Genomic DNA, 24,089 nt, shown 5'->3' with positions numbered 1-24,089 from the left:
GCAAGACCCCCAGCTGGACTCCTGCATGCTTGAGGTTCTCTGATCCCCTCTCCAAGGGAGATGTCTCTGCCCGTCCCCAAAATACAGGCATAAAACCCCAGTGGGTGCCAGACAGTCACATCCCAGGAGCCCAAACCGTCCCTCCAGAAAGGAGGACAATGCACAGATCCAGGCGGTGGCAGATTGGAATTGGGCATCCTTAATTCTAGCTACAAAAACACAGTATTTTGGAGTTGCTAATAATAAGAAAGTGTTTTCATCAAAGCTTTATTCGTCTGTGTGCTGACATCTGGAGAGCCAAGATAGATATTTTCCTTACGACTGTATTTCCAAGCCATGAGCTCTTCCCTGGCTGTTAATTAATCCTTTGTAGTTTAGCAACTGATGAAATCATGACTCTATGAAATTTTAATCCTTGCACTGTATAGGCACAGCTGACATTATCAGAGGACCCCAGGTGTGTGCTTGAAATTAGTTTGTTGAATCTCTTGCATATTTGATTACCTTATAAAACTCCTCGGGATCTAGGCCGCTCATGGGAGCGGCAGCGTTTGTCTGTGGTTCGTGCCGATTCCTGGCTGCAGTTCCCAGGCAGGTGAGCCAGGGCAGAAACCAGGGATGCACCAGGGAGGGGCATTGGCATCGTCAGCATCTCCATAGGGAAGTGAGGGGTGGGAAGCACATGTCTCCCTCATGGAACAGAGCAGCCAAGCTGTGGATTGATTCCATCTGGTACCTGGGGGCTGTTCCTACTCCCTGAAGGTGCAGTGCTCAGTGCAGGGAAGCAGCTCCTGGGCTCATCCGAGCTCATCCCTGCGGCAGCTCTGTGGGTACCACCCTCTTCCTGATGCATGTCCAGCCTTAGCCCTGTGGTCGGGTCATCGGTGAGAGTGGAAATTAAGACAGAATTCCCCCTACCCTAAAGTTCTCCCCCTCATTTAAGTTGCTCTGTGCTCCAGCACCCCAGTAGCATATCCACTTTCCCCTGTCTCCCTGCTTTTGGCTCCATGGGGACTTCTGCCATTTCCTTGGGGCTTCAGGAGCTACAGGCTCCCCCTTCTCTGGGGAGCAGCAGCATGATGCTGCCTGGACCATCCCAGGACTGTTGTCTCTGGAAAGCATCCAATGCGTCGTGCTGAATGCTTTCCCTGTGTCACAGAATCCCAGAATGGTTTGGCTTGCAAGGGCCCTTAAAGCTCATCCAGCTCCAATCCCCTGCCATAGACAGGCACATCTTCCACTAGCCCAGGCTGCTCAGAGCCAGGTGTCCCAACCATCCTGAAGGTCAGGAGGAAGGAGTGGCCGAGGCCAGCACTTCGCTGGTGCTCCAATGGCACACGTGCTGCTACGGAAACCAGATGACGAATATATTTTTAAACTTGGAATCTGTGAACCGCTTATTATTTCTGAATTAGGAATCAAAACATCTGCATAATCATGCCGCTGCTGCGGCAGATGTACTCAGCACGAAGGTCACTTTGCTGTTTTGTCGAGATCTTGTATGATTTTAAAGAAGCAGCTCCCCCCGTGCTCTCCTGACGCCTCTGACACCCGTGTCACGTCGGCTCACCACGATGCCCGGCGCAGCCCGGGGCCGAGTTTGCCCGGCACAGCAGCAAGCGCTCCTCTCCCAGTGCTCAGCACGTCACTGTCACCAGATGCCTGAAGAATGGGGATGATGATTTTGGACGGCGCATTAGCGCCGGCTATTCCGAGCAGGGCCGCGTGCATTGCCACGCGTTAACCCCTCGGTGCTCAGCGCTCCAGCCCCACTGTGACAGTGTGGAATCATGGAGCTGTTTGCATCGGTCTCCGGTATCCAGGCAGTGCAGCAGAGATGCAGGGCCAACCCCTGGGGTGGCAGAAGCTGCTGACACCCAGTACCATCACTCAGTGGACCTTCAGTAAATTGTGCAGTGGCTGCATTCCGAATCCCCTTTTGAAAGCTGCAGATCCACCCAACTCTGGGCCTGGGCAGCATCTGTGCCCCCATGGTCCTGCTGTGACGGACAGGGGAAACTTCCCTCTGCCAGCTGCACCCCTTGGATACAGCTGATGGCTTCCCATCTGTGCTTGTCCCACCTGGTGCGAGCCCATGGACCCTCTTGCTCGGGGGTCTGGAACACACAAAGGGAATGTTCACATGGATAAAGCTTTCTCCTGGGGAATTCCATTCAATAATGAATATTGAACACAGATCTGAAACCAGGACCTCAGAATAAGTTTAAAAAAGAAAAATCTGTATGCTGCCCTTTTTGCTGTGGCCAGTTTGTCTTTTCCCAACCTGTGGAGCTCAAGGCATCATTCCGGTGGGATGCTGGGAGCAGCGGATGGGAGATGCTCCACACGTGCTTGGCCCTGGCCAGCAGTGCATTTTGAGAGTCACTGCCCTTTGGCAGCATTTGTTCACATTTGTTGTGGGCAAGCTCTAAAAAAAGATTGGAATTGTATGTTCGGTGTTTGTGGCCTGGTTCTTTTCAGGTAAGGCAGGACAGCAGGATCCTTTCCTTGGCTTTTTTCAAAGGGGAAGTGTTGGCATCATGTGGAATGATGTCACTCCGCAGCATCTGGTTTGAACTCATAAATTAGCTCATGGTAAGTATAAATATTGTACGGGCAGGGAATTTCAGTGCTCTCTATTGATAGCTGTCCCCTCCCCCTGGTTGTTTGTTTGGGATTTTTTATATTAAACCATTCAGAAATAGTAAAATCTTTATTTCCAGCTCCTGTAAGATTTCTTTATTTATTTGCTTATTTTTAGCAGCAGTGGTGGTTTGAGGGCAGGTTTTTTTTGTTAGTTTTTTTTTTCTTCTTAATTTATTAAAGCGAAAGGAAGGTCTCAGCTCCCTTCCCCCTTCCCCGTGTCCTTAATAGCTCTCCCTGCTATTTTAATCCACCGGGCTGGAAGCTGAGGCCAGAGCAGTGACTGCAGGAGCTGAGCCACCAGGACCATGGCCCGCACGCTCCGGTATCAGTCACCGAGTGTTGTAAATAGCCATGTCAGGAGAAAGATCACCCTCTTGGCAGCTCAGGTGTGATGCTGGTGTCGGATGATGGAGAATGTGGGGTTTGCAGCCGCTTGGTGCCCGCTGACCTTGGCTTCCTGCTCTGTCCCCGCTACAAACAAGATGTGGCTCCACTGCCTTGATCTTGATAAAATAGATCGGGGATGAATCAGTTTCATATCAATTTACCCAGGCAAGGGAGGCACCAGTGGAAAGGGGGTGGCGGGGAGGTTTTTTGGGGAATGCAGAGTGGCTCTGGTCCCGTTTTGGCTGTCCAGTGTTCAGTGCACCACATGTGCCGTGGTGGGGCTGTGCTGGCTGGCGGCTGTCCCTCTGGCAGGGCACTGCCATGGTGGCCCAGTATAAATAAAATCAGAAGGCTCCCATAAAACTCCATTATTGCTGTGGCACAAAGTTAGCACCACTGGAGGTTTGTGCTCCCTGGCACTTGTGCACAGCAATGAATATTTTATAGGAAAGGAAATACTTAACGTCTGAATCTTTTTATAGCTCTGACATTCCCATGGGTGTGAGCTGCCCCTCGCACCCTCACCCTTCGCCAGCACTCATGGGGCTGAGCCCCCGCAGCATCCCCCGCTCCCGCAGCATCCTCTGGTCCCACTGCCCACAGCATCTGCCAGCCCCACATCCGCGCAGGACCCCCGTCCATCCCATGGCATGGCGTTCCTGGGAGATGCAGGGGAGCAAACCAGGGAAATGCAGCAGGATGGATGGGGAAGATCTGTGGAATGGGGATCTCGACCTGATGCATGGGCATTGGGAGATGCAGAAAAACTGCCGTGGAAGTCCCAAGTACAGATTTCTGGTGCAGGACTCTGAGCACTGCACTTTTGCATGCTTTTGCCTGGCTTTGGGCTGGTCAGGACTCAGCTGTTTTGCTTGTATCATGCAGCCTCCCAATTCCCCCACTGTGTTTTGTGTCCAAAATTTGGATTGGGCAGGATGTGGGCAGGGATGTGCAAGCCCCTGCAGCCGTGGCTCTCCCATGCCAGGCTGTGTTTCAGCCACACACTGCTCCAGGCTTTGTCTCGGGGCTCACTGCTCCAACAGGTACCGAGTGAACCTCAGCTGCGCCGGTGCCTTTCCTCGGCAGCGAGTGGTTCTTGCCTCCCCTCGGTAGCTGGCCACCCTGCCAAGCTGTGCCCTGGCCTGGAGATGACAAAGTGCCCTTTAGTTAATTGCAGAACGGATCGCCTGGAGTTAAAAGTTCTGATTTATATGACTATGGCTCTAACTGCTCAATAACATGGGCCCGTAATCTACTTTCATTTCAAACAGAAGGGTGATTTATGGGGCAGCATGCCACTTTAGCTCAGAAATGAGGTGTTCAACATATGCTCTGTTGACATAAATTTGGAATTTATCGCTCCTGTCAAAACTGCCTGTTGGACAAAGGTGCGCATTAAGGCAATAAATGGCTTGGAATAGTTTTCTGTCAAATTTCCTAACCATTGTATTCACTCTGTTTGTGGGGGAAAATACACACTTAAAAGTAATCAAACGGCCAAGAGCCATGCGTCTTGTTCAGGGTGGAGGGAGGGGAGGGGGTCTCCTCCTGCTTCCCGAAAGGGGTGGTGGGGAGGGGCTGGGATACAAGAGTTCCTCAAGTAAGGACAGCAGAAGGCCATTTTAGGCAGGGTTTTAAGCAGCCAGAGCAGAGATTTACTTGTGGTGGTAGTGGGACACTTGCAGTGGTCTTTAGGTACCAGGGCTGCACCCATACCCACACCCTGGTATGCTCCACCAAACTCCTGCACCCTGAGATGCTCTGCCAAACCCCTGCATCCCCGAGGAGTGGTCATCCGCGTTTGCCACCAACCCCAGCCTTTTCACACAAAGCACCCTGTGGAGAAAACTCATAATTTTTACACCACGCAGTCTCGCTGGAGTCGCCGTCCCTTTGAAGTGCTTTTTGTGGGGCATTTACAGGCCTTTTTAATTACTGGCAGCTTGCGAGGGGCCAGCCTCTCGCCCAGCTTTTGTTTGCCGGTGCTGGGCGGGGAGGGAGTGTAGCTCGGTTTGCATTCTGCCTGGAGAGCCCCTAGCCAAAGCCCTGTGCTGGGGCTCACTTGGGAAAGTCGGATCCAGCCCTGGGACACTGTGCCACGGGCATCCTTGTTGCCCTGGGCATCCTCATCGCCCTGGGCCATCCTCTATGCAGGAGCATCCTTGAGTGATACCTCACAGCCTGGAAGCTTTGGCTGACTTTGTTTCCATGCAGTTCAAGTGGGACACTGAGTAGGAATTAGAGGAAAACCCCCTTCTTACAAAAAAGGTGCTTTATCCGCTTGCCTCTGTTCTCCATCCCATGGGCGCCTTCTCGGCTCATGTGCTTGTAGGGACCTTGCAACAGAAAGGAGCACGATTTCAGCCTCAGATCAGAATAATAAAGCATGGTTTATCTTTTGGCACAGAGTTTGGGCAGCACTGGAGCACTGGGATGTATTATAACGCCCTTCACTCCCCCACCCACTCTTTCTGGAGGCACAACTTCAGAAGCACATATTGATCTTTCTCCTCAGATCTTAACAGCCCAAGCAGCCGTAATACCTTGCTTACATCTGCCAGGTTTTTGTGCAGTTTTGCAACATCTCCTTAATCCGGCAAGCAGAAATAGAACATTTCAATCATATTTCGCTACCGGGAAATGGAGCAGATAAAGCGCTTTAAGACCTTGTTGAAAGGGACCGTGCAAGATGGCGAGTGATAAGAACGTCCTAGAAGCAGGCGCTCAGCGGAAAACTTTTGTCGCCACTAAAATTTGTTGATAGAGATATTGCAACTAAATTACTCATTGAGCACCCCTGTGCCCCATTGAAACAATAGAGAGAGGATGTGACTTGGGGATATCGTAGCGCCCTGGGCAGTAGCAGGTGCAGATTTCCAGGGCACCATGGCACCCGTGGGGTTGGGGGTCTCCTCATTTCATTGTTGCCCCACTCTGCGCTGGGAAGAGGGGAGAAGAGGTCGTGCTTGCCATAGGTTTGGGAGATGGAGAGGAAGGAAACTTGTCATTCTGTTTCTCTGTTTCTTGAGACTCACTTTAAAAACCCCCAAACCTCCATGTTGTACTTCTCAATTAGACTGTAATTTGGGAAAAAGGCGTTCTGGCCTCAGAAGGAGCAGTGTGGACCTGGAGTTTGCAGTGCTCTTCCTAACAAAGTGGTTTTAACCTGGTGTTAAGTGCAGGAGTGAACACAGCCCAAGCCAGGGAGTGTGACAGGCATGTCCCAAATTAAAAATGCAAAATGAGAAGGTTGTCACTTATTGAGCTGCTCGTTGGCAGAGGAGCCCTGTCAGGAGGCTGGTGTTTTATTTATTTTTGCCAGGCGGATAAATCCTTTGGATTGTAAACCTTCTTGGCCTGAATTCGTGCATGACTCCTAATCCTCTGCTATGACACAGTGAATTCAGGACAAGCCTGATTAATAATTACATTATACAGCAAAGTTGAGAGTTGAAACCAGCTCCTGCTCCTTTCCCTTCTGCTCTGCAACATTCACTCACTGCTGAACATCACAGGGTCTTCTCCTGCTGACTCTTCCTGTGCTGCTGTTCAGTATCCTGCAAGGTGGGATGTGGGGCTGGCAGCCAGGGAACAAGCCCCTGAGCCCCATGGGGCAGGGGTGGTTTGGGGCTCTGGGCTCTCTGAAGCAGTGAGGGGTGATCCTGCTTGGAGTCAGAGCAGCAGCAGCTTTGCGCCAATAAAACTTACACCTCGGGGGAAGTACGGCGGGAGCTCGCAGGCACATGGTCCTCGCAAGCCTGCACAGCTGGGGCTGAGCCCTCCCACAAGAGGATCCACATCCAGCCCTGGACAGGACCATCCCTGTTTTGTCTTTGGCAGCAAGGCAATAGAAATACTCTCGTCCTGCTGCCGCGCGATGATAAGTGGTGGCTGCGATCAGAGGTCAGCAGGCAGCTATGGGCTGTGTTACTCCTCAACACACACAAATACTTCTCTGTTTACAGCATCTGATGTTGAAACTTTGCACATGCTGCTGTCCGGAGTCCTCCCCAGCCATAGGTCTGAGTGGTTCATGGTGACTGAGGGCTGGCGGGCAGCAGCCTATGCATTTGGGGCTCAGGGGCATTGATCAGCATGGCTGTCCAGCCCAGAGCCAGGTGGCTTTGTAAAGAGTCTATTTGTCACCAGTGGAGGTTGTGAAATAAAGCACCAAGCCCCCATTCCGGGGCTGTGCAACTGCTAGTTCCGGGCACTGTGTCCCTCCATGCGCCCTTAGCAGCAGAGGCTGTCGTGGGGACCAAGCCTCAGGGTGCTCCCCTGCAGGGTGGTGGGGGCTAAGCAATGGCTGGTCCCAAAGGGGAGGGGAAATGGGTCTGGAGGGGCTGCCAGGGGCAGCAGCGATGTCTTTGGAGAGAGATGGGATTAGGTTGAGTTCATTGATAGTTGTAGACTTGGACAGTGCTCCTGTAATGCTGCCTGTTAAAGGTCATTCCACTTGGTCCAGAGCTTGATCACCCAAAGATGGAGCATCAACGTCTTCACAGCAAAGAATGGGCAATAACGCAGAGTTTGGCCACTGTGGCCGAGCCTGGCACCCCTTGCTGTGATCAGTGCCTGTGGCCAGTGCCCTGGGCAGAAAGGCCCTTCCTGGTCGCCAGGATGTGGGGGATGCTCAGCCCTCCAGCACGCTGTGGGGTGGGAGACGCAATCGGAGGTTGTGCAATGCCGCCTGGGCGTAGCTCGGTGTGTACCTGGGGCTGCCAGGAAACGGTGAGTGGCATGTTTCCTGTTTGCAAGCTGGTGGTTGTGTTTGTTGCTTGTGATTTGTGTCGTGCTGAATTTGGATGGAAATTGGGATTTGGTAGGAAATGCACACAAACAACCTCTTAAAGTGGTCAGGATTTTTTCTTGGAGTACAGTGCCTTTTTCAAAAGCACTCCGAACATGGGGAAGGAGTTTGCCAACACAGACCTTGCCTTAACTCCAGATTTCAGATGTATTGAGTTTATCAAAAGACTCCAACAATAGCAACAATGACAAACACTGATGGGAAGAGGGTTGTCTCCTCAGTCCTGGGGAGTCACATGGGACCCCCCGTCCATGCCCTCCCTGCAGTGCTTCTCAAGCCAACACTTACTTTGGTCAATGTGTGGGTTGCGGGAAGCACCAGGTGGTTTTTTAGTGTTGTTTTGGGTCACTTTCCCCCCATTTCAGGACTAACCCTTCTTTGTTCTCCCCTAGGAAGCTGCACAGTGGGATGAAGACATACGGATGCGAGCTGTGCGGGAAGCGGTTCCTGGACAGCTTGCGGCTGCGAATGCACTTACTGGCTCACTCAGGTGGGTTGGGAGGGGGTGCTGGGCTGGGGGTGGGGGGCTGCTCTGTGTGTCCACCCAGGGATGCTGTGGCCGCCCAGCTCACACGTCTCCTCTACAGCAGACACGTGCAGAGCTGGCTGCACCCTTCCCCGGGCAGCACATTGCAAACTTGTTCTCCAGTGCCCAGTAATTTGATTTATTTAAATTTTCTTTTTTGGAGTTTGTTTTCAATTCCTTAATTCTGGAAATATTTACCAGACTAAGGAGCTCAGAATAACAAACTCTACATGCCACGCAGCTGCTCATGGTCAGCCCTGCTCGTAGCGTGAGCATTGCTTTTACCTCGGGCCCCCGCCGCAGGTTCGTTAGCAAAACTGCAGAATTAGGCATTCTCTGACTAATGAATCCAAGTAGCAGGTTCACGGGCTGCAGGGTCTTTAATTAAATAGATAGGGGAGGGCTGGAGTGCTGCACTGGAGGGAAGATTTGTGCTCTGCAAGTCCTTGTCAGCTGATGTTTCCCTTGGGGGTGCAGTCCTGGCACAGCTGGGGGTCTGATGTGGAGAACTGGAGACAGCCAGGGGACCCCTGGACTCAGACACAGTCGGGAGCCCTTGTTCCTCCTGTTCCAAGGACCGATCTCTAGGGGTTGGCAGGTACTGTAGCCACAGATCTGCTTGCACATAGCTTGGCAGGGAAGCTGTATTATATTTTAAATGCTTTTATACACTTTTATCTAGTTTTTCACCTGTTTTCACTTTTTTTTCCCCCACTGCCTCTTGTTCCTGAGGTAGGGGGGTGCTCCATCTGGCCAGGTGCTGCTTTCTGGTTTTTGGGTCAATAGACCCAGCCCTGACCCCACCCCCATCCCACCATTATGTGGGCCAGGTACCAGCTCCTCAGGGTGCCCGCAGGCAGCAGCAGGTTGCTGGAGGAGGTCCCTGGGATGCTGGTCCCCTCCAGGACTGGGGTTAAGGATGCTGTTCCCCCCCCAGCACTGGTGCACACGGCTTGTGTTTGTTATGGTCGTGCTGGCTCAGAGCCTGTCCCTGGCAGGCAGCCAGCTTTGTGGGTACAGTATGTACAGTGAACGCTGAGCCAAGCTCGTCATCGCACAGGATTAATTTTTTTTTTTTTTTTGGTAAATCCGGCGAGGATGGGGGGGGGTGGGGTGGGGCGGGGAGAGCGCTGCCTCGAGCTCACAAACAGCCGCTGTGAATTCCAGCGCTGTTATTTATTAAAGCAGGAGACCTTTGCACCTCTTCCCTCGCCTCCCCCCCGCCACCAGCCCTGGACGCAGCAAGGTTGTACTCGAGCAGTGGTGTGGGGCTTGTTTTCAGCTCTGAAGGCAGCTTTGCCTCCATACCAATGGAGTGTGTGTTTAACTGAGAGTTGCAGTGGGATGTCTTGTGCCCCCTGGCACCCTTCTCCAGCCCCAGTGCCAAAGGGTTTAAGGAGGTTAACATCTGCAGCTTCCCCATCCGAGTGTTGATGCGTTATGGTAAAGGTTCCTATTGAGGACCTGGTTGGGGACCAGCCCTGGGGGGCTGTGGTGCTCTGTGGCAGGGTGGGCTGGGTGCACAGTGCTGTTGTGCCGCAGCCTTGCAGGTGCAGGGTAAATACTCGTCCCCATGTTGACTCTCAGTATAAAGCGTAAATGTAAAGCCTTTAATGCCATGCAGAGTCTTTCCCTACCTGCTGCCCGCTCTGCTGGCAGGCAAGCTCTCAGAGACCTCTAAGGCTGATGAAGAGAGTTGCTCCTCTCTCAGAAAAGCAAATTGCCAGGGAAGGCGAGGTGGGAGACCCAGCTTGTTGGTTCTGTGGTTCAGAGCACCATTGGTTTGACCAGGGAGGCTGATCCCAGCACTGCTGCTCCCTCAGTTGTATCCTCTCCAGAGCTGATGCTCAGTGGGTGCTCATTCTCAGCCTGGGATGTCGGTTACTCAGCACCTGCTGTGAGCTTGGTTTGTTCCCCAGGATAGGGAGGAAGGGGGGCTTCTGCCTGTCCCCACTTGCTTTGCCTCTCCATCCAGCAGAAATGGCTGCTGTGGAGATGGCTGTGCACCCCTTCTCCACTCTGGTCTGGGAACAGTGGGAATAGCCGATAGTGTGCAGGGATGCTCATGGGCAGCGTGGGCAATGTACAGGCAGCAGCCCTGCAGACCCCTGCCCTGTTGCTTCACACCCTCCCTCCCCACCCAAATATGCTCCTTCATCATCAGGAGGGGCAGAAGAAAGCCCCAAGGTCCTGTTGGGTTATGGACACCTGTCCAGGCAGCAGAGGTTACTGAGGGAGTGGGGTCCAACGGGCTGGTAGGGATGGTACCTCAGACAGAAGGGATGGGCACATCCCACCCTTGCCTCTCTCTGCCCAGTGGAAGGAGAGGGGGCTCATCCCAGGCCATTCACCTGCACCGAGCATTGCCCCTCTGCCCCGGTGTCGGCGGTGCCCCGCGCGGGTGGGATGTCGGGGGCGGAGGGGGGTGACCGCGGCTCTGGCCCCCTTGCCCCGGCCGGTACCCGCGGCGGCTCCCGGGGGAGGCCTCCGCCCCCCCGGCCCGGCTGGCCGGCGTCCCGCGCTCCGTCCCGGGTGATGTCAGCGGCCTGCCGGCAGGTCTGGATGTTCTGCCAGCGTTCCCGCGTTTATGATCATCCGCAGATGTGCATCCAAGAACACACTGTACCCACAGCAGAAATTAATGCAGGCTTGACTGCCGGCCAAGCCGTGTACACGGGGGAGAGGAAGAAAGAAAACAAAAACTGTTTAGTGCTGTTTATAAATTATACACTGGCTGATGAAAAATACATTTCTCCTATTCCGCCCCCTCCCCCCCCCAATCCTCTCTGCCTCAAGAGCCTGAGCTGAGACCAGAAAAATATGGTTTGCTTTTTAGCTCCTGTTTTGGCCGAGTTCCTGGACCTGGCCACTGGCTTGAAGCCAGCTTCTTGCTTCTCCCCACCCTCACCTGATGAAATATGTTTATTTTTCACTCACTGTCTCTCACCGCTCCCTTGGTTTGGCCACCCCTTGTTATTGACATTATTGACATTATTGACATTATTGAAGGCAGCGTGCCAGGACCCCTCGCACATGCCCAAAGCATCCGACGGCCATCCCTCCGTCTTGCTCCCTCACAATGTCCGTGGCCATCGCCACCCACTCGATTTCTGCTGGAGGGGCGAAACTTCCCTAACTTCCCCCAAGGTTGTGGTGCTGGAGACCCCCCTCACTTGGGCTGGGGGGCAAATGGGGCAGGACCCCCCCCATCCCTGCCCACCCCTGCCCGTGCGCTCGCCAGCCATTTACGCAGCTTTTGTGTTGTTTTTAATACTGCTAATGTTTATCATTTGCCCAACAGGCTTGACAGATTTTGTTTCCTGTCGAGCGGCGGCGGTGGCGAAGCCCCCCCGGTTGCCAAGGAGCCGCCTCCCCGCACCGTCACGGGCTGATTTGGTATTCCGCGCGGCGCCCCGCCGCATTTCTGTATGCAAGACAAAGTGTTTTGATGGAGGACGATTGCAGGAGTGTCTGGAGGCTGTTTGGAGTTTTATGGGCTGTGCAGTACGCGCCGTGCTCGCTCGCCGCGCGGGGCTGCCAGGGATGGGGTCTGTCATTTTTTCCCTGTGGAGAGGATGCTGCTGGAAAGAGTGGCACTGGCAGGGGCAGCAGGAAAGGGGGTTATGTAAAAACCTGCCGGTTTAGGATCGCAAGTTAAAAATCTGCATTTTAATTATTATTTTTTAAATTAAAATACCCCCTGCTCCACCAGTCCCTGTGTGGTGCAGGAGTTGGTGGCACTGCCTGGCCAAGGTTGGGTGATGGTGTTGCCACTGGCCACCACCTCACCCATCCCCAAGCCCCTGCTCCATCACTCCAGGTGCTTTCCCAGAGCTCTCCAGGGCAGCCCTTGAGATGTTGCCACAGCATCCTTCTCAGATAAGTCTCCGGCACTCCAACTCAAGGTCCCTCCTCACTCTGTAATGCCCACACCTCACTCTTTCTTATATTATTATTGCCTTCCCATGGCACTTTGGGAAGCAGGAGCTGAAGCTGACTCTCCAGGCCTGCTCTGCAGCTCCGTCTTTTTTCGACCCTTCTCGGGTTTCTCCACAGTATTTTTTTAGCACAGGATTGCTAGACTTGTCTCTTCCACTTGGGTGAAACAGGGGAGAAGAGAAATAATAATAGTAATAATAATAGTAGTAATAATAATAATAATAATAGCAATAATAAAAACCCCAAAGGGGCTTGATATGGGCAAAAGAAGAAAACAAGAGAATGGGGTAGAGAACAGGCTAAATTTAAAATTGTAATTGGCTGACTTCCACAGGCTTGCGGGTGTTTTAATGACTCATAATAACTTCATTTAAAACCAGCTGAGCAGAAAATAGATTGGAGAGGAGCCTCAGGCCATTATGGATTTGTTTTTTTTTTTTGACAAGCTCTGTTTTCGGCAGCCAGGAAGGCACTCGCAGAGGGCTCGGCTGCTGCGCTCCCCGAGTTGGTGGTCTGCCCAGCAGAGATTGTATAGAAGCCTGGCTGGTTCTTCTCTTTTTTTCCCTTTTTTTTTAACTGATTAAAAATAGATGCCTTGAGGTATTATTTTAGCATCACTGTGGTTTGGTGATTTTTTTCTTTGCACTTCTGATGTGGTAAACGGAACATAAATAAAATTGTTTTTGAAATTACTGAATTAATTAGGTAGTAAAGCAACGGCAGCGCATAAATTTTCTTGCCAATTTTTTTTAATCCATATTTCCCCCCCCCATCTCTATCTTCTCACCAATTACAGCCTGTTAATAATATATAATCCCAAATTTTTATTAATCCTTTCTACTGAGGGAGGGGATGTCACATTCTACTGATGGGGCCATTGTGCCGAAACAGCAGCAGGGAAGGCTGGATCCTCCCCCACCACTCTCCTCACCAATTTCCCATCTTCCTCCTCCCTTAGCCATCTTCCTCCTCCTCCAGAGGATGCTGGCAGCCCCTCTTTTTCTTTTATTCCTTCTTTTTTCCTGAGCTGGAGTTCAGAGCGCCTCTTCCATAGCCCCACGGAAGTTTCTCCTCCCCAATAAAGTAATTAAGTGATGGACATTGGGGGGATCTGTTGGGATAAAGGTGGCTGAAACAAGATGGTCTCTGTCATCCAACCCACCGAGCTAAGCCTGGCTGGTTGGGAGGGAGCTGCAGCCCCTGCCTGTGTCATGATCCATGGGGCATCCTGCTCCCAAGAGCCACTGTACACCCCTGCAGCCTGTTCCCTCACATTTATTGGAGGGGAAATTAGAATCATAGAACCATTAAGGTTTGAAAAGACCTCCAAGATCATGAAGTCCAACCTGAGTTCTGCCCCTCCTTGTGGCTTTGCTGGGGACACTGCAGACCTGGGCAGTTGCAACCTTACTTGGAGGCAGATGGGGCAGCAATGACTACGCAGATCGTGCAGGATGGAACAAGCAGCGGCTCCTCACCCGTTTGCACCAGGGACCTTTATTAGGTGGGGGTTATAAATTTGCTTGTGCAGATATAAATGTACGGCAGGGGGGTTGGTGCCAACAGCAAGGCTCACGCTGAAACACGGCTGATACTTGGCAGCACGCGGCGTCCTGTCCCATCCCATCGATAAGATCATCTGGAGATATCTATATATTGTAGGCAATACGAGGCACTGGCTAAATATACCCTGCCCAAACCTGCGTGTGTGTTCAGAGAGGCTGATGGTTTCTGTTTAAAGCAGGGAGAAAGGCAGGGGGGGAGAAGAGAGCCCTGCCATGAGCTCCGCTTTCCAACGTGTCCTGCTCCCTTTCATAACAAACAGCAAGCCATGGTGGTTTTTTTTCAGAGCCCTGTTATAATAAGCTCAGATGTTGGATGACATTTTCCCGGTGACTCACATAGTAAAATTAACCTTGAACTATTTACATATTCAATCGCCGCCCTCCTCCTCCTCCCCCTCCCCGCCGGCGTGTGTACATTACAGGAATTCTGGCTCCGTTTCAGTTTTTGTTTTGCTGATGAGAAAAAAAAAAAAAAGAAAAAAAAAAAAAGAAAAAATTCCCCCCGCCTGGAGTACACATCTACTTGAGGGAAAGAACACGCAGTCCTGGCCTTTGGAAATTGGCAGGCGGCGTGCTGTTCCCGCGCTGATAAGAGGTACTGTAAATAAAACTGTACGGCAGCGCCTGCTGTAAATGCCCCGCGTCTGTACTCATTGTTCTGACAGCTCCGGCTTTTTTTGGGTCCGCTGTTTTGGTACACACTGTGCTTCCTTATGTAAGCCAGTGCGCCCAGCTCCTCCCTGCGTTCACCCTGTTTATTTTCGCCTCGCCAGGAATTTTTCCTCCCCCCCCCTCCGCCCGCCCCCCAGCCAGATGCTGGCTGCCTTTGCCTCGCTTGGCTGTGCCTCCCTGCGTCTCTGCGGCCCCTCTGGCCACAGCTTGTGGAGGGCACTGGCACATCTCTCCTCCCCACTAATCCCACGTGGAAATGGGGGAAGTAAAAGCAAACCCCGTGTTTAGCAGGACCCTGCTGTGTCTCAGCCTGCGGATGCAGCGAGCCCCTCCAAGCACAGAATGCCCACTATTGCTGGTGCACAGCCGCAGGGAGGGGGCAACACACCAGCAGCCGCCCTGCCTGGGGAGAACCTGTTGCTGCCACAGTTGTTGCATCCTCACAGATCATGGGTTGCCATATCCTCATGGATCACACTTTGCTGCGGTGGGGCCGGCAGAGCTTTGAGTGGCGATGGAGAGCCATTGCCTTGGCAACTGCCGGCTGCGCGTTGCCCGCACCGTGTGCCGAGCGGAGGGCAGCCCGCGCTGCTGCCCTATCGATCCGGCCCCTCGCCGCCCTGGCAGCTTCTCCCCATCCTGGCACCTTCGTGGACACACTCTTCTCCCTGCTGTGCCTGGAGGGGGGACCTCTGGCAGTACCCGCATCTCAGGGATGCCCCACATCCCTGATGGAGTCCCGGGCGCGGGGTCCCCTGGCCGGTGGCAGGTGCGAGGGAGCCACCCTGGAGCCCCCCAGAGTTGGGGTGTGTTCGCCCCTTTGGAGCAGCTAACAGCCCAGGTGCACTCGGGTTGTTTTGAATGCAAACTTGACATCGCAGCGAGGGCGGCGACGAACAGCATATGCACAGTAAACAGGCAGACTGTCATATTGATTAACAGATGAGACCTCTATTATCGATCAGCTCTTGGCGAGAAAATTTATCACTTTTAATTTCGCCGCTGCCAAATATTTCTGCCTGCGAGCCAGCCGTTACCGAGACAATTTAAAGGCAAAGGAATTCTCTTTTCAATGCATCTCGTGATACCTCTCTCCCTGTCGCCTTCTCTGCCCACCCTTCCTCAAATCCCACCTTGACTATGGGACAGAGGGCTCAGTGGGGTAGGAAGGAGGGGGGAGAGGCAGTGTGGACCCCGAAAATGGGCAGCACAGCATTCTGCGGGGCAGTGCCCCCACCTTGAATGCTGCTCTGTCACATTCAGCTCCTCACAACGGATGAATCAAACCTTGAAATGGGGCCGTGGCTTTGTCCCGCAATGCTGTTGGATATGGTGTGTCATTAATCTGGTTTCATCTGGAAGTTACGTGTCTGCTGCTGGGTATCCTCGGTTTTTCCTCACCCAGACCAGCAGCACATGCTGATAGTAATTTTCTAAGAATTGCCCCCAATCCCATGTCTCTTTCCAATAGTCAAAGATGCCTCTGAGCTTCTCACTCAGTTGCCCCATTCCAGCCACATCCCTGATCAGGTGCATCTTTGGGTACCGGCAGCAGCAGCCACGATGGGAAGGGACAGGAAACCAATTGCAATTGGATAAGTTACAGTGCTAATGAAATGCACTGATGTTTAATGATTTAAAAAATAATAATAATCTTTTCCTGGCAAGCAGCTCTGTATTGTGCTGTGATGTGCAAGGAACGGGAGCACAGGGCTGAATGAGGCACTGCTTTTGCTGGCTGCACAGGGGACATTAAACATGAAACCCCTCCATGGCTCTGGTCCTGCAGTGTTAATGGCAGCAGCAGTGTCCATGTGCACGTTCAGGTGTGGATCTTTCTGTCCCTTGAATAACCCTCCTCTCTCTTTTCTCTCCCCAGCGGGTGCCAAAGCCCTGGTCTGCGATCAGTGTGGTGCCCAGTTCTCGAAGGAAGATGCCCTGGAGACGCACCGGCAGACGCACACTGGTACGTGGCACTCCCTTTCCACCCTTCGCTTAGGCACAGGATTTAACTTTTGGGCTGCCTTTGTCACCCTTTGCCCAACAGAGAGCTGGACCCTCTGCGGTTCCTGCGTCTGGGCTGCCCAGGCAGCCCCAGTTCCTCTTAGACTAAAGCACAGGTTTAGGCACCAGTTGGTGCAGTCCTGTTACACCATTGCTCAGCATTAACATGGGAAACAACAGCAGAATAAACATGAGGTCTTTGTCCCCTTTGCAAGCAAAGCTTGTCCCTGTCCAAACACCTCCCAGAAGCTAGTTTCTGCCATGTTTCTTCTCTGGCACTTCCCAGTCCTTCAGTGGTGCCACCATCAGGAGCATGAAGATCTCTTTAAGCCTCTTGCAAAGGCTGCCATGCCTGGGAAAGGTTTGCTTGGGGGAATTCACAGCTGGGCAGTCCCAGGTGGAGCCCTTCACCCTCCAAATCTAGACTGGAGCAGGACAGAGCGCCTGCTCCTTCTGTGCTATATCAGGAGCAGTTTAACCAAGCACAGGTTCGTCTTTCAGTGCTGAAAACCCTGATAAATGCCACTGGCAGTGAGTTTGTGCTCAGGGCTGGCACAGAGAACCTGGCCAGCTTCACGCTGGGGATGCAAGGATCGATGCAAAGTGCTGTGTCACCGGGCAGGAATGGCTCTGGCTATCACACGGTCATGGAGCTCTGCTGGCCAAGCACCAGTCCATAAATCCTAAAGTACTTGCCCTCCCTGTCCATAGCCATACAGCTGTAAGCTGGGTTTTGCCATTCCAGGTCTGTTTGGAAATGCTGTATGCTGTAAGCTGAGGAGAAGGGCTGTGAAGGGGCAGCCAGCACGAGGGACTGGCTGCACAGGGCTGAACGACCCAAGCCCAGGCAGGGGGTTCAAAGTGGCCAAGCAAATAGCAGCTAGTTCCCCCTTTCCTTCTGTTTCCCAGACCCCTTGAGCGTCCTGGGGTGACCAGTGGGAGCCCAGCCGTGGAGCTCAATGATGCCTGCACCAAAACCATCCTGCAGATACAGAGCAGTTTGGCTCACAACCCTGACACTCCTGTAGGGATTAAACCCCCTTTGGCTGGTGAATCCTTGGGGCTGGACTGTGCCAAAGCTCAAAGGGCAATGGGCAACCAGAGCGGCGGGACATGGTGACCCAAGGGGAGCTTGTCATCACCACCTCCAGCTGTAAGCATAGCAGAGAGGGGCTGGGTGGCCAGGGCAACCAAAATGAATTGCTTCCTCTCCTCTGCTGGCATGGAAAGCATCCCTCCCCTGCATTGCTATGATTAAACCCCTTCCCAAATAACAGCATCTCCCAGAATGTGTTTGTTTTGGGCATCCTCCCTTTGCCCTTAGCTGCAGTTTGGCTGGCAAAAGTCCTTCCAGCTTTCCAGGTAAAAGAAATGCATAACCCCTTTTGGTAGAGGGGCAGGTAGAAGCCTTCAGGGATGGCATCAAAAGCTGAGTAGGGTGTCTGGTAGAGGTTGACCAAATCCACCCACATTACTCAAAAACAGTGTTCAGGGGAGACATGGGACCTCTCCACAAGAGCTTTGTGCAGGAGATGAACAGTTCTTGGGGTTTCCTTTCAGCATATGGCACTATTTCTCAAGTGGACTGTCAGCACCCAGGACCCCCTTTATGTTATTTCTTTTCCCACTGCCCTCCCTGCTGCTTCAAATGACAGTAACACAGAGCCAGGCTGTTGTACATGTGCTGCACCAAGCACTTCTCATCTCTACAGCAGAAAACTAACACCCCACTTCCTGAGGCAAGGCAAAAAACAAGAATAAATACAAAAAAATAGTTCCTGCTTGTAAGCACAGTGCTGGCAGTACTGCTTGCAGCCCCGTCGACACGGGGCCGAGACGCCCTCTCCGGGTGTGTGCTGTCCTTGGCCCCCGTCCCGTCGCAATAGGAAAAGCAGCAACTGTTTTGGCTCATCTGCCAGCAGCACAAGCTTGGTGCTGGGGGGGAGAGCATGGAAAATTCCTCACCCTTCTCCTCAAATGTAGAGGGAAAACCAGAATGCATTGAGATGGCAGCCTGAGTACCCCCAGGCAGCACCGCTGGCAGTCGGGATGTGCACACGGGCGGTGTTCGTGCTAACAGGTTTTGGGCTCGTGCCAACGTTTATAAATATCAGAGGTGACTCGTCTCGAGTTTCCTCCCGTGTGCCAAGGCAGTTAGCGCACGGCAGCCGGTGTCAGTCAGCGGGACAGCACAGATTTACTCCTGACCCAATTTCACGTGGGCATGATCGACACCTAATACAGAGCAAGTTTGCTTTGGCAAGTAGTTGGCTTTTTGATTTGTGGGGTTGGCGTGCCCCTGGCCGTGCTGCCAAGGATGTGCAGAATCCTTCACTCTCCCTTGCCCACATCCCCTGGGAGCATTCACTTCCTACATACCATCCTCACATCCCTCATACCCCTCTTATCCTCTGCCCTGAGACACCAGTAGCAGAAAAGAGTTAATGAAACCAACATGTAACTGAAAATTGAAAAGCTCTATATCTTCCCCCCTTTTCTTCCCCCCCATTTTTTTCTTTTGCTGGGATGTTGGTAGCGTTTTGATTTAATAGTTGGCCAAACACAAGGGTCTATTTTATTCAGAGTTTACAGGCCTCAGGGCTGTTATTCCTCCAAATTTAATAGCATTGAAATTGCAGGGTTGGCGATAATTTGCCTATCACTTTCTGCTCTCCCATTGATGTTTATTGTCAGCGGGATGGAATCTCAATCCGATTCACTTAGATAACATGTCTGTTAAACATTTAGATAATTGTGCCATCATTAACTTGTCACATTATTTTAGAGATTCAAAACAGTTGTGCAGTATAAACGGAGGTACAAAGGGAGAAAGATCTGGCGTGTGAGAGCAGGAACCCGGGAGCAGAGGTGGCAGGATGCCCCCACACTGGGTCCCGTGGCAAGTGTTGCTCAACAACCACACAGGGATTTTTAAAATTTTTAAATTATTTTTGTGCTATATGCCAGAGCTCTCGGTGTTTTTCCATGGACGAGCATCCCAGCAACCCCGTTACTGGCTTGGGTTTGCCAAGGGATGCGTGGGAGCCTGGAGGAGGTGGAGGGGGCATTGCGCCGGAGCTGCGCTGTCACACAGGCACACACCGCCCCTGTTCTTGGCAAATGTACATTGAGTCCAATTTATTACATAGTCGTGTTAATCTCCTCACATTTGCTTTGCTTTCTCTGCCTCAAAATGGTTGCAGCCCAAAACCTGACAGTGATGCTGCAGATGTATGGCACACTGCTTCTTCTAGTGTGGAAATGACAAATTTTGAGCAAGTGGAACGTAACACGTGAGTTTGGTGATGTGAGCTATAAATCACACTGGAACACAAATTCTGTTTGCCTCACACTCAGTGTGGCACTGCAAGTAATGGTCAGGCCAGCACTCCGCTAGGATGCTGGTATGACTCTGCCGGTGGCTGGGGCTTGTCTCAGTGGTGCCGCTGGCCACCATCAGCCATCTGCAATGTCCCCAACAGCAGATTTGGGAGACGCTGTTTGTGGCTCGTCCTGCTGCATTCTCTTCCACAGCTTGATCAGAGCAATGCCTGGCACAAGCAGCCAGCACAAGCAGTTGGCACACTTCCTTACCAAAACCAACCTGACGTCTTTCTGGGCTGCCTGTGACTTCCTATTACCATTTCACAGGAATCAGGAGGGTTTTCTGAGAGCAGCCCAATGAGGCTTTGGGGGGAAATACCTCCAGATCATGCTTTTCTCCATAGCTAGAGATAATGCACTGTAGTATTAAGTACGCTTAGAGGTAATTATCCCTCCCGTGCTCGCCTCGGCTCCACAGTCCCACGGCAGGAGGGAGTGCCGGCAATGCTGTGCTGTGATGGACAGTTGATGCTTCTTTGGGTGCAAGAGTGGATTTTGGATGCTCAGGTGCCGGCCCCAGCTCACAGAGGGTCTGGGGGAAGTGGGTCCTAGGGGCACAGCACAGAGCCCCTTTGTCTGACAGTAATGTCCTGTGACAGCACTTGAAATCTGAGTCCTGGCGCGCATTCCTGCAGCCGGGAATCTCCCTGCCTCCCAAACCACAGTTGCTTCTGCCACCTTGACAGCAAATGGCAGCAAGAATTCCCTGTGCTTCTTGGTGCACACGTGGGGAAATGTGATGAGGCCAGTCGTCATGCAAGCTGGTGGATTCACCAAAACAAGCAAGGAGATGGGAGTGTGGCAGAGCCATGCAGCCACGATGGCATCAGGGCCAATGGTCCGCCTTTAATTTTCCTGTGCAAATACTATTTAAACTGCAATGAGAAAAGCCCTCTCGCTAAGCTACGGAGAAATCTTTCTTGTCCCTTAATTCTAGATGAAGGGGATTAGTGTGAACATATTTAACCTCTGACCCGTGGACAAAAGCATTATCAAATTTAGTTGCCAAGTGGCTCCCCATTTAACTGAACCAGTGCGGTATCACAGCAAGTTTTTTCCCTTCCCTCTCTTGAAAGTTTTAGCATCCATTGTTGCCCTGGAGCACCAGAGGGACTCAGCAGCCTTCCTCTGCTGGCAGTCAGGGTGCTGGTCAGAGCCCCATAAGGGAGCACAGCATGACACGGTAGTCACTGCTAGAACCCACAAAGGCTTCACAAAGCCAGCCCCCCAGAAAGCAAAGCCTTCTGTAAATGGGGCTGGTTTCTCCCTGGTTTCTGCATGCCCAACTCAGTGCTGACCACGTGCTGGCCTGTGGTGGCACGGAGGATGCTTGGCCATCTCTCCAGAGCACAAAGAGAAGTCTCTGTCCCCCTTTGCTCTGGAGCACGAGGGATCAGCTATGGCAAGCTTGAGGATGCTCAGCATTTCCATGCTGGGCTTCATAAAAGAGGGATGAAACACGGTCTCAGAGGCGGCCGGGGTCTCCTGGTCCAGCAGAGGAATGCCGAGAGGGGCCTCCCGTCAGGAGCCGGTGTCCGTTTACAGTGCATCTCTCATAAACCCGGCGGCGGGGGCGAGGGCAGGGGGACCGGCCCTCCTGGTATGTGATTGATTATCTGGTATTTATGCCATTGAGGACTTTTCAGCGGCTCAGGGTCAGGGGGTCATCTCATGTGTCTTGCTGCAAATCCGCTTCCTTTTGTACAGTGCGGGCTGGGTGAGCAGACACACAAAAACAGCTTTTTCTTTTCCTTGGGAAAAAGGGGAGGGGGGCGGGCTGGTGTCAATGAATTTTTTTTTTCAGCCTTTCCTGAATAGTGTCCTTTTTAATTCCAAAGAACTTTTAATTAAAAGTAGCAGGAAAGTTCATCTCGACAAGGTTTAACTTACCTTAGCAGTTACTTTTGTCCCCCAGGATTCGCGTCTCCCCGCTGTACAAAAACCCCCAACAACTGGGGGCCAGGCTGAGCTCGGTGCCGCTCCACGTCTCCCCAGCTTTCCCGAGGGGGCCTTTTCATCTTTTCTCTTTTTTTAGTGATGGGGGTGCAGGAATAATAAGCAGATGCTGCGAGTCCCAGCTTTGTGCCTCACGGCAGCCGGTCACTCCACTGGCCAGGCTCTGCCAGGCAGCCGCCTCAGCGCCAAAAAGGTCATTTTGTTGCATGAGGTGTGAACCAGGGCTTCACGACAGCTCCGTGAGACTGGGGGATGCCAGAATGGTGCCACCCTGAACAGGAGAGATGCACGAGTGAATGGATTGGCAATGGGCAGGTGGAGCTCTGTGCCGGGTGAGATGATGGCAGTGGTGATGGTCATAGTGGTCTCCCATGGGAAGACCCCTCGGTCTCCTCACCAAAGCTCTTCGTTGGGAGATGGAGCAGTTTCTAGCACATCAGTTGAACCACGGTTTAGAAGCACTGGGGGAAATACACTGGGTTTTCAGCAGAAAGTCAAATTGTTTTTTCAGCTGGTTTCAGTCCAAATTCCAACTGGGAAATCTGGGAAGCTGGTGCACTGATGACAAGTAAGTGTGTAGATGGCAGCTTCCCATCTGATGCAATGGCCAGAAATGCCACCATGATTTGCCGCTGGTTGCCCCAGAGAAACTGGTCCTCAGGAAGGGCAGAGGTGGTCCCTCAATGCACAGCTTCCTTGGGAATGGCAGGGGTGAATCCAGCATTCTCCAGAATGGTGTCAGCTTAGGGGAAAGCAGCACAAAAGGGAAGTGTTGCACATAGGTGTTCAGATACCAGATTACTGGATTTTGGCCAGGTGATGAGTTTTGCCAGGAAAGGGGGCAGTTTTCCATCAGTACCTTTAGGGCTAAAACAGCTGAGTGACAGTTTTTGCCAAGGATGATCGTGAGTGAGGCTGCCTGAATGGGTTTAATATGTACTGATATATTTTGACAGATATCCAGTACAATAAAAAGGCTTTGAGGGTTACAGCTTTGCAAGGAGGATGTGCCTCCAGCTTCAGCCAGAAGGCTTTAGGGACTGCAAATGGTTTCAAACAACTGTTTGGCCTGAAAAAATGGAAATTGGGCTGGAGAGCACAGTGCACCATAGGTGTGAAGTGTTTGCAGTGCAATCCCAGGCTAGAAGTATTAAAAGCTCAGGAACCTCCCACCTTCCCCAGCCAGGAGGTGGAAATGCAATAAAAAGGATATGCCCTTAAAAACTCCGTCTGCCAGGTTTGCGTAGCAATCAGTTTCTTCAGGGAGAGGAGGAAAGCCTGCTCAGGCTGTGTCAGTGTGGGCTGGGATGATGCTGAGCACATCCCTTCCTTCCAAAGCCTGGGGACCACATTCAGGGAGCAGACCAGGGAGCAGAGGTGGCGCTTTCCAGTGCTGGAAGAAGGGGTCAGGCATGCAGCGCTCCAGGGTGGCTTGTTCTGGGGACAGGGGTGTGTCTGGATCAGGAGCATTCCTCACAGGCCCAGAGCTGCCCATATCCCTTGGACTGCATCTCCATGGTGGGCTCAGCATCCTGCCCTAGAGATGGGGGATGCGTTGCGGTCCCCCACAACAGCTGATCCCACACCCACCCAAAAACGTATTTCCCGTTGAATTCCCCATTTGGGCCCACAGGCAGCCGCGGAGCCTCACCCAGCGCGGGTCCAGCTGCCGCCGTGATTGACGCAAAGCCAGTCTATAAATAAAGTCTTTCTCTCCTCTCATAAAGACTTTGCAGTTTAGTTTGCTTTCAAGGTCAAGATCAGACCTTTCTAAATAAACACATATCAAAGGATCATTAGCGGAGCAGCACTGTTAAATTGAGATATTAACTTCTGTCAGCCGCGCGTTTCCTTTTTGTTCTGTAACTCACGACTGCAGCGGGTTTTTATTATTTTGGCCCTAGGCGGTAGCATCTGGCTTCTGTAGAGACTGTAAAAATTAAAAAGCAACACAAATCATTGCGAGAGAAAAGCAGTAAATTCAATGATAAGAATTTAAAATTAAAATGTTTCAGCGCTTTTATATTCTGCAAAACATGAAACGAATGAGTTGTGTGCCTGTTGCCATAAAGCCACCGCCGCTAATCGTCGCCAGGCTCCTTCCCTCCCCGCACATGCCCTTGTAATCGCTCTGCCTGAGCAATCGCAGGAAACATGGTGAGGGAAGGTGGTGATGATGGCAACGGTGACAGTGATGGAG

General features: G+C 52.2%; 1 protein-coding gene across 4 annotated transcripts in view; it reads left to right on the top strand.

The window, feature by feature from the left end:
- The window catches only part of ZBTB16 (zinc finger and BTB domain containing 16), a 54,974-nt gene that overhangs the window by 19,205 nt on the left and 11,680 nt on the right, over positions 1-24,089 (top strand). For all 4 annotated transcript variants that reach the window (XM_039564897.1, XM_039564898.1, XM_039564895.1 and 1 more), the window contains exons 3-4: positions 8,236-8,333; positions 16,425-16,511. In XM_039564897.1, coding sequence (XP_039420831.1) covers positions 8,236-8,333; positions 16,425-16,511 — 185 coding nt within the window. The remainder of the gene's footprint in view (positions 1-8,235; positions 8,334-16,424; positions 16,512-24,089) is intronic.

Source organism: Corvus cornix, chromosome 24 (genome assembly GCF_000738735.6).
Source record: "Corvus cornix cornix isolate S_Up_H32 chromosome 24, ASM73873v5, whole genome shotgun sequence".
Classification (NCBI taxonomy): Eukaryota; Metazoa; Chordata; class Aves; order Passeriformes; family Corvidae; genus Corvus; species Corvus cornix.
This window is presented reverse-complemented; position numbering and strand designations above follow the sequence as displayed.